Genomic DNA, 16,328 nt, shown 5'->3' with positions numbered 1-16,328 from the left:
TATGTTTACGTGTGCTATAGAATGTGTTTCTATAACCAAATCTCTTCAGTTTCTCATGCTCTTCTTGGACAAATATAATTTGTGCTTTTAGTTTCCTCATTTTCAGAATCATCGTACTTCTCTTAATTGGATGATTCAGCCCGTTTACATTTAATGACGCCAGTGAAATGTTATTCATTTTGTTTTTGTAGAAGCTTGTACTTTTCTTTGATTTGTATCGTGTCCATGGTAACCAGCAATAACATTGTAAGAACACAAAACAGGAAACAATTTAACTTCCAAAAAAGGGCACGTGTCCATGTGTGTGCCACCCACGTTACCTCCGTGGGTTGAGGGGGAAATCCCGTAATATATGGGGGCCCCTCTCTAGGGAGGTTTGGTCTAATTGTCCAATACAGTCTCTGTATTAACCTCCTAGTATGAGGTAGGCTCTTAGTTACCGATCAGATATAACAAAAAAAGACAATCAATTAGACTCCATTTCACGGAGTGCATTTACTTTTGATCCGTTCGTTCATGTCCTTGTTTGAGTCTTTTGAATGCACTCACATACCTCTATGTTCATCATTTCCTTTGATATTCCTGGAGCCTCAGCTTTGCTCGTACAGCTGTATCTTCTGCACTGTAAAACATTTACTGTAAAAATTAAAGCAAGTTACTGGCAACTTTGGTTGCCAGCAATACTGTAAATTTTTACAAGTGCACTGTAAATATATAATATACAAGCAACGATATATAAATTTTTTTAGAGCTGCTACTGTGAAATTGCAGCAATAGTTTGCAATTTTACAAGTGCACTGGAAATCATTAAATAACATTTCACTGTTAAAATACTGTACTACTTTAATTTTTGTATTTATTTGCAGTATTTATTTTCCAGATTGCTGAATAATAATGACTAGCAATTTAAACAATATTAACTGCATAAGCTTTAAACAATATTTAACTGCATAAAGTGTTGTATAGTATGAAACTCAGTGCACCTATTATTTAATTAAAACAAAAATAATAATTTGACACATCTTAATCTTGAAAAACACATCCAATTTTATTGAACAACTCTCGTATTTAATAACTCTCAAATTTGCATTAAAGAGATGTCATAGAACAGTGTATTTAGTATTATTCTGAATTCCACAATAAATTGGGCATGAAAATATTTACTTGAAACATATATTACCCTGCTAAATTTAAAGGTTAACCAATATTTAGCCAAAGTTTAACCAACATCAAGTTAACCAACAGGGTCATAATTAAATGGTTCGAAATACCACAAAGACAGTGATGAATTTGCACAACTTCACGAACAGTCCAACATGGCCAAACAACAAGGCCTCAAGTGAGTCCAACAAAACTTCTGATCGGAAAAGGAGAACAGTTCAGCTCCAGATGCTGTTCCATCCCAGGATGCAAAGAGTGGCTAAAAAATATAGAAAAGAACAAAAAGGGCAATACATTAGATATCTTACAAATCAATGATACAGTCAGATACAGACAGAGGGATGACAGACACAGTCAAAGGCAGAGAGACTGATGATGATTGTAACAGATCAGTATGATATTAAACAGTAAAACTGTGAACAATTATTACAAGTTTTATATTTTACTATACTTTCAAATATAATGTATGTCTGAGATGCAAAGCTGCATGTTCAGTATCATTACACCAGTGTTACATGATCTTTCAGAGATCATTCTCATTAATTATCAATATCCTGATTTATTGTCGTTGTTATTGTCAATGTTGTCAGTGTATGTTTTGGAGCCTTTGATACTTTTTCAGGATTCTTTGATGAATAAATTTAAAAGATACATTTTGTATATAAGTCTTTACAATCAATTTCAATGTAACATTGAAATCCATGAAAGAATCCTGAAAAAAGTATCACAGGTTATTAAAAACATTAAGCAGCACAATTGCTTCTAACATTGATAATAAATCAGCATATAATTTCTAAAGGATCATGTGACACTGGAGTAATCAGAAGACTAGAGTATTGATGCTGAAAATTAAGAAATAAAGCATATATTTAAGTATATTAAAATGGATAAAACATTTTACATTTTAATACTATTTCACATATTTTTTTCTGTACTTTTGATCAATTAAATGCAGCCTTGATGAGCAGAAGATACTTATTTCAAAACATAAAACCTACTGATCACAAACCTTTGAACGCTAGTGTAGATAAAGGATAAAATAACATAATAAAAGGAAAAAGATCTTGGTGTATGTGTACTTACATGTCAGTAATTCTGCTGAAAATCCTTCACATTGCAAAGAAGACTGGTAACTTGGGCTCACTTGAACTGGTTTCTTCTGTGTCCTGTCGTTTTAGATGGGTCTTTGCCTTTCAACTTCTTTGTTTCTCTCTCAGGATAAATATCTACAAATCAGTCAGGAAGCAGACAATATGTAATTCACATTAGTTTTAGCTTTTGTACATCTGAATTATTCTCCCTAAAAAAACTTTTACCTCTGAATGAACTCCAAAGCTCCGTCTGTCTCCTCTTGATAACGTTAGTCCAGAATATGTTAAATGCTGCAAATAGGACAGGACAAAGGGCTGTATTAACTCATTATTTAAATCAAAGTTAGCAAACAGCATTAACGTTACATTCAAATAATAAGCGAATAAGCAAGTTATCAAAAGGTCCTAGCAGGGCTGGACTGGGACAAAAAATCGGGCCGGGCATTTTGACTAGAGACCGGCCCACTAGGTATTGTTGCCCAAGCAAGGGGGCGGGGTCATCCGACCTCCTCGGCTGTAATTGGTCCAGCCCAGAGTCGATCATGACCAATTGGCCAATCCACCACCTTTTAATATTTTATACCAGGGCTATTCAATTAGATTCATTTGACAGCCGGATCGAACTGAAAATTTGAAGGGGGCCAAGGGGGTGGGGGCCGTCCCGATCTCTTTCTGGGGGAGCCTATACAATTAAATTGAAATGCATATTCACTAAATTGAACTAATATTACCAACACCAACATCTATAAAAGGTTAACATTAGTGCTGTCTGTCAATCAATTAAAATTTTTTTTTTTTGAAAAAAATCACACATTTTTCCGTAATTAATCATGATTAATCGCATATTTACATATACATATTGTCATAATTTCACACTGAACCTCCAAATTAAGGTAGAAACAACAAAGTATATTTTAAATATGTCACCTTTTTTTTTTTTACCAAGTAACCTATTATTAATAAAATATTGATATCAATACTGCTACTAGTGTCTCTATTAAATGAATTTGACATATTATGTCAATTCAACATTACAGTAGTATTGAAAGCCAATATTTTCACCATTTTAATAGGCTCTGAAATATATAACAACTTTTAATTTAGGTGATTTTAAAACAATCTTCACATAAACTACAAATTGTATATGCATAAACTATATAGATTATGATTGCCATACACTGATTATAATTGTGATTTGATGTATTTTTAATTTTACACAAGTCTTTGTTTACCACAAAGTATATTTTGGCCATCAAAATAACATTCAAATTGGATTATAAGAGCTTTAAAGTGCTAGAAATGTTTGTGCAAAATGCTTGAATATCATTGAAAAGTGCTTGAATTTCTCTCTCAAAAGGTTGTACAAACCCTGAAATGAATACTGTATTAAGTTGGCGTTGGCGTCTGACATAGCCTATCTCAGCGAGGTTTATAACAGACTTCTGAGCAGAATTGAGCTGAATGATTCTCACTGGATCTCGCAGCAACCTTAATTCATTCTGTGCGGATTTAAACACTTCTCACTGGATCTCGAAGCACTGTACAGTAATAGTGTCACAAAATTAACTTTGGTTCCCGAGTAATGGCTGTTCTGAGCTCGGACAAGTGTGTTTGCATTGCGCTCCGAGCTGATAAACGTTTGGTTTCTCTTTCGTTTTGTTTGCCGTTTTATTTTTCTCATATGAAATAGAAATAACAGCGCTTATGAGTTGAGTATCTCAGTGGCAGCGCCAGTGCAACCCCTCACAAAATTTAGTCGCACCGGCAGAAAAAATGCGACCATTTGGTCACAGTCTGGAGCCTTACAAGCGCTTGTCAAATCTCCCGTCTATTGATGTTGCGGTCTCCGGTAGATTGTTGATGTTTTTAGCTCTCTTGCTTTTCTTTTTTGGCTGGCCCGGGCCAGTGTCGCCGCCTAGTGGACAAACTAATTAATCCAAAAACAATTCAAGCCACCTGCGCGTTCTTCTCCCTCGGGCCGGACGAAGATGATTGGCGGGCCGCCAATTGAATAGCCCTGGTTTATACCGTTTAAAAAAAAAAAACATCGGCCCACAAAATCACCATCGGCCCACCGGGAAAATGCCCGGTATGCCCGATGGCCAGTCCAGCCATGGGTCCTAGTACATCTCACTGCTTACGTTAACCGCTTTAACAGCACCGTTAATAGTTTACGTGACACACATATCCTCCGTGAGCGGCTGACCGCGAATGAATCACAAGCCCTAAATATAGATTTGTTTTACAGCATAAAATAATCAGGAGAAAGTGTGCTGATCAGCACGACGTCGCCGTGAATCACATCTTTTGCTAATGAAGCTTGTAATTTTTAACGTAGGAACCCAGAGATGTTACGCCTATAGCCGATATAAGGCTGGGGAATGTGTGAAATCCTCCCGATCCCGCACAAGTCTCTCTCGTGCTCCGCGGACGGAGGATTCATTAATCTGCGGTTACCGCCAATGTTTATGACACCTTAATATACTAATACAGTTAGGAAATATGAGAAAATAAAACAGAAATAAGACACTTACCACAGTTGTGAATCGTTCTTCTTGCTGGTCCCGATCGTCGACCGTTGAAGATAATCCCACCTCTTAGATTTGAAATTTACCAGAATGCATTGCGGTTTACAGCAGTATGTTGTATTATAAGAACCCACTGCTGTGAAAGATTGCTGTCATTTTTACAGCAATTCGTTAGTGTGTGTGTTTCCGACTCGTTGTCATTGTAATGCCCGTTGGAGTCGTTCTTCTATTCCGCTCCTAAATGCGCCTCCGCCTGATACTTCTGCGGTGGTTCAGCTCTTTCGCAGCCTCTTGTGCGCTCTCGTACGAATGTGGGCCAGCTTCCCAATGAATCCTGATTTTCGTTAGGGGTGTCTGGAAACGTATTCCTCTCTCCTTCAGGGCCTTTCTCATACTATTGTATTCTTTTCTTTTCTGGTTAACTTCAGTGGCGTAGTCATGATCAAAGAAGAGTGCGCGGTTTTGATAGTGGATTTTTTCCCCCAGGCTTCCCTCAGCACCGTCTCTTTCACTGTGTATTGTTGAAGTTCACCACAATAGATCTCGGGGGTTTACCAGCGCCTGGCTTCGGCAGTAAAGCTCGGTGTGCCCGTTGTGTTTGTAGATCCATGTTTGTTGGTAGGGGTAGCTCATTTCAGAAGTTGTTCAATGAATCGTGTTGCTCCCTCTTTTAAGCCGAAGATCCGGATATTATTCCGTCGGCTTCTTCCTTCTTGATCTGTCAGCTTGTCCTGTAGTATTCTCTGCTGCTTAATAGATTGGAGCAGAGCTTATTTTGCCTCTATGTTCCAGTTTTCTAGCTCCTCAAATCTCTGTTCAGTTTCTGTGATTCTCGCATTTTGCGTGGCTAGTTCTGTCGTTGTTTCTGTTAGCCGCTGGTTAATGTCTTCCTCGAGTTCTTTTTTAAAATCCTTTTTAATTTCCCTGAACGTAGTAAATTCCGCTTTTAGTTGGGTTTTGAAGTCCTGGATTTCTTTAACAATATCTTCCAGTCCCATACGGATCGCCACGGCTGCCTCGGCCTCCAGGGGTTCGTCTTCACCCTCTATTTTATCCGCTACTTCGCCTTCGTCTTCATCGCTCAGTTCTGGTTGTTTCTTCGAGTTTTTTTGGTTTATTTGTCTTCTTGATTTTCCTCCCCTTTCCATCTCTGCTGCAGTTGTAATTATTTCTATCAAAACTATCGAATTCGGGGTTTTTTATCGAGTACTGATCGGGAACCAAACACCTATGCTGCCATCTTGGGTTGCGTCAGCCGAAAGTCCTCCTCATCAGTCTATTCTGATTCATCAACACAGTTTGACTGATGATTTATAACTAACCCCAAACCCAGGATAGAGCGTCTGAGTGAATGTGGTGTGTTCTGTGTGGATGAGGCTCATTGTGTCAGAGACGCTGTAGAAGGACAGACTTCCTGCTCCGTGATCCACATACACTCCTACTCTATAGACACCATCCTCAACATCATCATCAATCTCTCCTAGTCTATAGACATTATCCTCATCATCATCCTCATCATCATCAATCACTCCTGTTCTACAGCTGATGGGCTTCACAGGGCGAACAGTCTCTATGTTATTGTGTCTGAATGTGTAACTGGAGGAAGAGCAGTTCAAACTCCAGGACTGATCATTACATCCAAACCCACACTCATTACCCGATCCATTCCTGCTGATGCTCTTATATGACACTGATACAGACACATCATAATCACGTCCACTCCACTCCAGCTCCCAGTAACAGCGTCCACACACACTCTCTCTACACAACACCTGAGAACGCACATCAAATCTGTCTGGATGATCAGGATAATGTTGATCTGTGCGAGTGTCAGTAATCACTCTGTTGTTCTCAGACAGACGGAGGTATTTATGTGCTGTGTTCGGATCCAGAGTGAGCCGCTGGGAATCTGATGGAGATAAAACACATCAGAATCAGGAATGAATTATAGACCTTTTTCACAGAAACCGGAAATACGCAATCGCAGGGTATGCAGACTTCCTGTGTAATGTCAACACAGCAGAAAGCCGGGTAATTTAAAATTAAAATGGAGAGAGTCTACACAACTTCCCTCGCTGGTTTGCCAAAAATAACTTTTGCCAACCTGATAAGAGTCGTGGAGGAAAACTCCGTCACAAAGAGGAACAAACTGGATAAAGGATATACATTTTTCCACTAAGAGTTTATCCGGGACGTTCTAAAACGCTTAACGTACGTAAAAAACGACCAGGAAACCCCAAATTTCTGTCATACCTTACTTGGAACAAACACTAACTACTATCAAAAGAACGAGCCCTTATCCCACAGATAAAGTGAATAATATCACGTTAAGCGTTTTCTCCCCCATGGACGCCCATTATAAGGAAACAGCTTGGTTTAACTTACCTTAACAGCGACCAGGGAAGACCAAACTTCTGTTAAATTTCACTTATAATAAACACTTTCTGCTGTCAAAAGAATGAGCTCTTATTCAGCATATAAAGTGAATAATATAAAGTGAATAATATCTCGCTTTTCTCCCTGTAGAACTCCATTATGGAAAAAGCTTAACATGGTTTGTTATAATGGACTTCTATGGGGGGCGATCACTTTATATGCTGAATAAGAGCTCGTTCTTTTGACAGCAGCAAGTATTTATTATAAAGTAAAATTTAACATAAGTTTGATTTTTCCCTGGTCGCTGTTGAGGTACGTAAACCACGTTAAGCTGTTTATAATGGGCTTCTATGGGGGAGAAAATGCTTAATGTGATATTATTCACTTTATCTGTGGAATAAGGGCTCGTTCTTTTGATAGTAGTTAATGTTTGTTCCACGTAAGGTTTGACAGAAACTTGGGGTTTCCTGGTCGTTTTTTACATACATTAAGCCACGTTAAGCGTTTTTCATGTTGTTTAACTACCGGCATACCGGGGCGGAAATAGGTTTACACACCAATTACGTATTTCCGGTGCAAAATACGGAAGTTGTGAGAAAGGTCTATTAAATCAGACACACAAACACATCCTCTTTAATACAAGAATATAAATCACTATGTAACCCACTAGAATGTAATTCTAGTATGTTGTGGGTTATATTGTGTTTTATTCTCTGTGTTTGTTTAATTTAGCCTCTAATTCAGAGCTAATATGTAAATGGAGTCTAACGCTTCATATTTCAGTCACAAAATATGTGTGCTTGTCCCTTTAAGAATACCGTGCTTTGTAGCAAGGTAGATGGGTGTGTACATGGGGAAAAACGTGGTTTTGCGCCACAAGTTAGGTTGTTTGTATTTTCATTGGGTTAATATTGTTAAGACCCTCCCTCCCGGGAAAACGGAGAATTTTGAGTGGTTAATAGGGAGGAGGAGAGTTCGGGTGCAAGAGAGAGAGAGAGAGAGAGAGAGAGAGAGAGAGAGAGAGAGAGAGAGAGAGAGAGAGAGAGAGAGAGAGCGCGCCGAGAGGAGAACGAGAGACTCATGGTGCGTTCACACCGGACGCGACTTGCGCGGAAAAAACGCGCTATTCGCGCGTAGTTGAACGCTTGAACATTTGAGTTTACTCGCGCCATTCGCGCGGTAAAATTCGCGTCATTCGCGCGTGACATTTTCTTCACAACAGACGCGAATTCGCGTCAAGGGAGGGGCTTCTGCCACTCGTCAGCGGGAAAGTAGTTGTGAAATAGGTGAATGAGCTCAATTTGCCAGCTTTAGCTTGCTTGTAGTCTCAATATGTATGTATATGTAGGTTAAATTGAGTAAAGAGCGTTTTTTAAAACTAACCAGATTGTCCGACCTCTTCACTCACTTTATTCCTAGCAAGATCCCTTTTATTTCTGTTTCTACAAAAGTCCAAAGATGTATCGTACAGCTCCGAGGAACCACAGACAGCAACGGTGATTTTGTCCGCCATTGTTGTTTCGGATTTCTGCCTCCGTCACTACTAGAGCAAGCTCCTGATTGGTTACCGCGGCGCGGAATTCCGCCGAAGTTCAGATTTTTGAACTCGCGCGTTTCGCGCGATTCGCGCGAATGGCGCGGCAGTCGCTTGAAACGCTCAATGCGCGCCGCGCCATTCGCGCTATTCGCGCGTTTCGCGCCGCCTCATTCGCGCGTTTCGCGCCGCAGGATGGCTATTCGCGTCTTTGCATTGACTTAACATGTAAATCACTCGCGCTTGCCGCTTCATTCGCGTCCGGTGTGAACGCACCATCAGAGCTGATCAGACCGATCTGAGCTAACGAATGCAGTAATTGGAGTTTATTAATCGATAAACCATGGTATTAATCATTTGAAGTGTATATAGTGTGTGTGTTAATACAGTTTGTTGAGTTTGTTACATCGTTCATTTTCGTATTCTATGTTTTTCCGTCACCGCGGTTACGTCATTTCGCTCGTAAACGGCCGAGTGGAGATTTCGTGTTTTCAAACGATCTGTGGTGAGGGATAACTCAGTTTTTGAAATGTAACCGCTATTTTGGTGTTTTTATTTTCAAGTGTTACTTGCTCATTTAATTGTGTTGACATTTTGGTCAACTAAGTATCTCAGACGTCTGTAACATTTTTCTGTTTGAGCTAAAATTTGTATCAATTTGATATTTATTTTATTGTTTAACTACTGCTTTATTTTGTTCATCCATTTTCACACTTTCCAAAACTTATATTCAAAATGTAAGTAAATTCTTTACATTTTCTATTTATTCTACGTGTTTTATTTACTCAAAAGAGTTTTATAAGAGACGGTAAAGGTGAAGTTTAGCCATTTATTCAGAGTAACATTTTATTATACATTAGTTCAGTCAGAGACTCCAGAGGGGCCCATAATCCAACATCTCTTAGGGCACTAGATTATTGAACCTGGTGCTGCCCCTTACTCATCTACTAAAAAAGGAGGTAGGGGGCGCCACAACTACATATACTCATATCACACAAACCTGCACTAACCATTAACCTGTCTGAACCTCACTGAACACATGTGTGTTTATACTCTTATATCTCTCATATGTGTGTTTGTAACCCACTCAAAGAATTGAGAATGGACTGATAGAAGATTTCTGTCAATATTTATGATAACTGAGATTAATCATTTCTTTATTCACATTTTTATTTTTACTTGATGGATAGCATGTTCTGGTATGTATCCCCAGCTTTGTCTTGTTACAGATTTCATAAAGAACATGTTGCAGTAGTTTTCACTGTCAAAAGTGATGCAGAAGTAACTATTGATATTAAAATATAGCTTACAAAACCTTCCAAAGAGTGTCCTGCATTACTGCCCCCTAGAGGAACATACTGCTGTATTGACTGAGTTTGACATTCAAACTATATTAATTTAAAATCAATACAGTCTTCTATCCTAACTTCAAAGAGTGTGTTTTGTTACTGGTTTCTAGAAAAACATACGGTAACACTTTCTATGAAGCCCATATTTATAATACATTATAAGGGTATTCTTAAGGCATTATAATTAATTTATGATGCATTATAAAAAACCTTATAATATGTTATATCATCTCATGAGTATTCATAAGAACAGTTTTAATGTATTATAATTTGTACTTTTTTGTGGTTAAAGCTTTTAAAAATATGATTACCTCCTCCATAGTTATAACATATTATAAGTCTCATATCTTGCCATGTTTCTCATGTCACTTTACTTAAAGCATACAAAGACCACTTATAAGTCATTATAATAATATTTCTCAAAGAGCCATAGGATCAGGTATTAGATGAGATAAATGTGTAATATGACACATTAGTATTATCAGTTTATTTTGATAGTCCCCTTTAGACAGCTTTTGATAAGTAACTCTGCAACTGCATGTCAGCTAGCAGTAATTATTATTAGTAGTGTGCTAAATATATGCTAACACTGTATTTCGATGGTTCCCCAAAAGACAAACTATTATATTATAAGTAACTTTGCAAGTACATGAACCTTCTACCGAGCCCAACCATAACCTAAGTCTACTGATACTCTAAGGAGAGTTAGTTGGCATGTAGTTGGAAAGTGTAAGCTTATAGTCAATAGACTAAGGGGACCATCAAAATAAAAGATAATGTAAAAAATAAATGTAATATGATATAGTCCATCATAAATTAGGTAGATTAAATATGCGTCCATTGTGTGTTATAAATAATCATAATTTTAAAAGTTACAACCTCAAATACTCAAGTGTTATAATGTCTTATAATTGTTGTGATGGGTATTCATGAAATGATATAACATATTATAAGGTTTATTATAATGCATTATGCAGTCATTATAATGCCTTAGAAATACCCTCATAATGTGTTATAAATAGGGGCTTCATAGAAAGTGTTACCCATTCGGGTTTTACTGTCATACCTCATTCAGGACACATGCTATTAACATAATTCAGCTATTACTTTGTGTTGTGGGCTATATGTAAACACCTTTGATGCAAAATGTCTTACTTTAGGACTTTAGAACAGTTCTAAACAATAAAATGCATTTTGTGTGATCTCTCTTATTTGGGTTCCACTCTGCAAGGGTGATGTAAACTTTTGACCACATCTGTGTACATTCATAGAACTGTCAGTCAGACTAAGTCCTAGTAGTGAAGTCAAATGAACCCTTTGTGCTCTACGACAGCCAGCATATGTTTATATTTATTTATTTTTACCAACTGTTACTTATAATCAAAAAAATGTAAATGTTACCCTCCAAAATAAAAATAAATAAATAGGCAAATAAATACATTAATTAATTAATTAATTTAAAAAAATCAGTAATTCTCATTTTTCACATTTGTCAGTTGCACTCATCAAATAATTGTAATTATTGAACATGATTTTTGCTGTTTAAATGCCTTCTGTAATGGCTTAGTATTATTATTATTATTATTATTAATTAATTTCTTAATATCAGTGTTTATTGAGCAGTATAATTTCCTGTTTGAATAAATTATCTATATTACATATTGAAAATAACATATTGGGACCATCCTCAATATTTTACTCAAAAGTATAGTAACTTTCAAAAAAAAAAAAAAAAATAGAATAATATACTGCGTCTGTTAAGAGTGCTAGACTGTACTATTTAGGTGGTGGTAATGCATAATGAAATATTTATGTATGTTTATTTATATCTAGAGCTACATTGTAATTTGTATTGTCCCATACTCATATGATAATTTATGTATTATGTATCAATAAAATAATATACTATATATGGACTTTTTTTTTTCAAACAGAAAGAAAAAGTGTTTTTAAGAAACAAAACAGACCCTTTTAGTTTAAACTAGGGCCGGGACTTTAACGCGTTAATTTAGATTAATTAATTACACAAAAATAACGCGTTAATTTTTTTTAACGCATTTTAATCGCACTTAATTTTGCCCCGCGGAACGTTTCTCACTGGATGAGTTTCAGCGGCGGACCGATTATACTGGAGCACCAACTAGCGTTCAGACAAAGGAATGCGCTTATCACCGCAGCACATCGAGCCTCAGGAATCACCTCAATGCTTTTACAGAAGGTCTACCTACCTATAGGGTACCTGAATTTCTGAAATGTAGGCTAGTATATTTCTAAATATCCCAGTGTTTCCCCTACCATTATCTTAGGGGGGCGCGTTTACAATGTCTCCTCCAAGAAAACACGGACTGGATCGCGGAATGCCACGTAAATTCGTCGATTTTTGGATTCATAAATCAAAGGTTGGTCTGTCACTTAATTCAAATCGCGATATGGACTAGTATCTGTGAAAACGGTGAAAACTGAAATGCAAAAAGACCGTTTTAATATGAATCCTGCATGTACCGTTTGCCTCTGTATGTTAGAATGGCAGAGACGCGTTTTTTTACACTGCACGCGTGTAACAAGATTAGCAACAAGATTACCCACTTAATTGTAGAAAAAAATACTATGATTATTATTATTATTTATTGATTTTAACAGCAAACCTCTGTTTGTTTGCCAAAAATTAAAAAGGTTTATTTTTCATTTGATTAAAAATAAATAAATGTTTATGCTTTCATTTGATTAAAAATTAAAACACAAGAATTTATATATTAAAAAAAAAAAAAAAAAAAATAGCAAAAGATTGTAAAGCCCTATTGTTCAAAATGTTAAAATAGAGAGTTTTGGATTTATTTTTTCACTGAAATAAATGTTTTCGTTATGGGAAACACTGTATCCTATTGCTACAGTTAATGGCAATATTGCACTGGTCTGTTGGACTTGGTTGAACAAAAATAAACAATATTTTGTTGCTTAAGTTTATGTATTCAGTCATTATTCAATGGTGTACTAAAAATCCATATGAAAAAACATACTTCTCACTGTTCTCAGGTCAAATATTTATATGCGATTAAAATGCGATTAATTTCGATTAATTAATTACAAAGCCTCTAATTAATTAGATTATTTTTTTTAATCGAGTCCCGGCCCTAGTTTAAACCCTTTTGTGCTCAATTTTCTTTTTTCTAATTGATGTATTGAATTGGGAATTCAGCTTCATTTGCATGTGTTCACTTATAATTCTGTGACTAAAACCAACATTAAAATATTATTCTAGAAACCAGTGACAAGCTTTTGAAGTTGTGATGAAAAACTGCATGCAATTAATAAATTAATAAATTTCCAAAATAGTTTGAATGTCAAACTCAGTCAAAACAGCAGCATGTTCCTCTAGGGGGCAGTAATACAGGACACTCTTTAGCTCTGCTAGCTACTTCTTAAATGACTTCTGCATCACTTTTGACAATGAAAACTACTGCAACGTGTTCTTTATCAAATCTGTAACACCATTACTGGTTTATCATACATGTATGCCATATGTACATCGACCTGACATACAGTAGTCAACACTAGTAAGATACTAAACATATTGCAGAAACCTAAATTTTCTGTTCAGCTGCTTTGCAACGATTTGTATCGTGAAAAGCGCTATACAAATAAACTTGGATTGAATTGAATAATCTGGAAATGTTTTCATTAGACTTTCATATATTTTAGATTCATTACACACAACTGAAGTAGTTCAAGCCTTTGGTTGTTTTAATACTGATGATTCCCGACCCAAAAACACTTGAGGCTGTAAAGCTGCTTCAACTATGGACTGAGTTAAGGGTGTGAATACTTATGCAATATACTTATTTCATTGTTTTATTTTTAATACATTTGTCAAATGTGCAAACCTGGTTTGTGCTTTGTCATTATTATGGTGTATGGAGTGTAAACTGATGTGGGGGAAAAACTAATTTAAAGCAGTTTAACACAATGCTGCAACAAAACGTGGAAAAAATGAAGGGGTGTGAATACTTTTGCAAGGCACTGTATATTTCTATTAGACTTCTCTCAGATTTGACTAGCTTTGAATTAGACTTAGATCTTTAATTTGACTTTGATTTTAATTCTATTTTGATTCTATTTAATTAGACTTGATTTGATCAGACTAACAAATGATTTAATCATTGACAACTTGGAATTGGGAATGAATGTTTATTTCTTTTAATCACAATTACATTCATGGAATTAACAGTCATTAATAATGTGATTCTTGTTATTCAGGGTTTCTGCAGATATGCACAAGTGAAATTTAAGACTTTTTAAGACCTTTTTAATACCACCTTATATGAAATTTAAGACCTAAACCTGTAATGGAAATAGATATTATATTACATGCATATATGTAATATTTAATGTGTTTAATGTAAAAAGTAAACGCAACTTAATGGCTGTCATAAATTAAATTTATTACTACGATATACAGTGAACTTTTCATATCAGCAGATACTATTCCACACAAAATATCCCCATAAAAGCACCACTAGAAATATCTGATGTAAAAAAAAATCTGACGCAATATTTTCATCAGTGCTCTATTAGCTTTTACATCTTAAATCTGCATATTTGATTTACCTTTATAAAGGCCTTTTTTTAACTTTTGAAATGTATGCATTACCTTTGAAATTTATTTTATGAATTTATCAATAAATTCTAAATGGCTGTTAGCAGTGAGATTACATCATTTACACTGCAAAATTAAAAGTGAGATTAATGTTTTAAATACATTTATTTATTTATAAATATATGCATTAGAAATGTTGGGTGTGGAGGCATACTTTTAAACACTAAACTACCAGCAGGTGGCGGTAAGTCTCTTCATGAGCGAGTTATTTCAACTGATTCCAGCAAACGCTGAATTATAGCAAAATGTTGCCAGGAGAATGCTTCTGCTAATGTTGCATATTGTCTAATAAGTAAGTAACTACTTGACTAACTACTTTTTTATTGAGCTAAAATTAATGTAACATTTGTAATTGTGAGAATTTTCAGCAAAAAGCTCACTTGGTATATTACTGAACTATATCATGTTATAAATAAACTATACATTTGAAATTTTTACCTCAGTGTGTTTCTTTAGAGTGCTGTTACATTCATTTGTTTTAAAGTATGTCACAAATAGACCAGAAATACACACATATCCATTATCAATTTCTGTTTACGTTGAATGTATTAAAATATGAATCTTTCTTGCCTTTCAATGCTTCGCTAGTGGTTTTTGTCACTTCAGTTTTAATCAGGCGGTTTGTTCGGTCGGGCAAGTAAAAAAAAAAAAAAAACATTTTAAAAGTATTTCGAAGGCTGGTGGTCAGCTAGCTCGACCTATATAACATTATATACAGAAAAAGGTCGTTTGACCTGTATTCTGCTACTTCGATTCTGACGCAGTAACTTCCACAGAGGGAGAAAAAAAATCCAGTTGTTAGCAACTGGCCTTAGCCAAGCCCTATATTCAGTTTTATTCAAGCCAAGTATCGCTAAACTTGCACTTCCTCATAGCTAAAAAGTTAAATCCATTTTGCTTCTGCGGTACAATCCGAGAGAGACTCGCGCCAATAACAGAAAGCTGATTGGCTATTGCATGCTGGTCTCTTTTGTAGTTTAAATACAGCAAATTATATTTGGAATAGTGAAATAAAGAACTACAACACCACGGAAACAACAAAAAGAGAATTTAAATGAGCTTTAGAGCTAGCGTTACATGGACATCGGAAAAATAAGACCTGTGTAAAATTATTTAAGACCTAGAACAGCGAATTTAAGACTTTTTAAGACTCTAAAATATCTTTTGAAAGCTTTAAATAAATTTATAACCTTTTTTGTTAATCATAATAGGGATATTAAAGGGGTCACGGATGCCCACTTTCCACAAGTGGATATGATTCTTTAGGGTCTTAATGCAAAGTCTATAACATACTTTGGTTAACTTTTCTCAATGGTACTGTGTAAAAACAACAACAACACCCTTTTTACCTTGTCAAAATCAGCCCTTTGAGTGACTGGTTCTGTTACATATTCCCTCATTAATGCTAATGAGCTCTGCTCGCCCCGCCCCTCTCTTCTGTGGGGTGATGACCCGTAATGTTTACTTTAGCCGCAAAACTGGCTAACTAGCCCATTATTAACCCTTTCACTGGTGAGTTTAAAATGTTCTAGCGGACCCCCCAGAGTGAGTTTTTGTAAAAGCGACTGTTATTTTAAAACGTTCCCCCTCATTGTTTCCATGGCGACGCGTCAAGCTTGTCACGTGACACAGCAC

The 16,328-nt window shown here is 36.0% G+C and overlaps 1 protein-coding gene across 1 annotated transcript in view; it reads right to left on the bottom strand.

The window, feature by feature from the left end:
• Positions 1–1,072: 1,072 nt before the first annotated feature.
• The window catches only part of LOC141292131 (tripartite motif-containing protein 16-like), a 39,655-nt gene continuing 24,399 nt past the window's right edge, over positions 1,073–16,328 (bottom strand). Inside the window, exons 3-6 of the mRNA XM_073824084.1 lie at positions 4,787–6,689; positions 2,478–2,543; positions 2,245–2,387; positions 1,073–1,420 (exon numbers count right to left, since the gene is read on the bottom strand). Coding sequence (XP_073680185.1) covers positions 6,070–6,689 — 620 coding nt within the window. The 3' untranslated portion in view covers positions 1,073–1,420; positions 2,245–2,387; positions 2,478–2,543; positions 4,787–6,069. The remainder of the gene's footprint in view (positions 1,421–2,244; positions 2,388–2,477; positions 2,544–4,786; positions 6,690–16,328) is intronic.

Source organism: Garra rufa, chromosome 19 (assembly GCF_049309525.1).
Source record: "Garra rufa chromosome 19, GarRuf1.0, whole genome shotgun sequence".
Lineage (NCBI taxonomy): Eukaryota > Metazoa > Chordata > Actinopteri > Cypriniformes > Cyprinidae > Garra > Garra rufa.
This window is presented reverse-complemented; position numbering and strand designations above follow the sequence as displayed.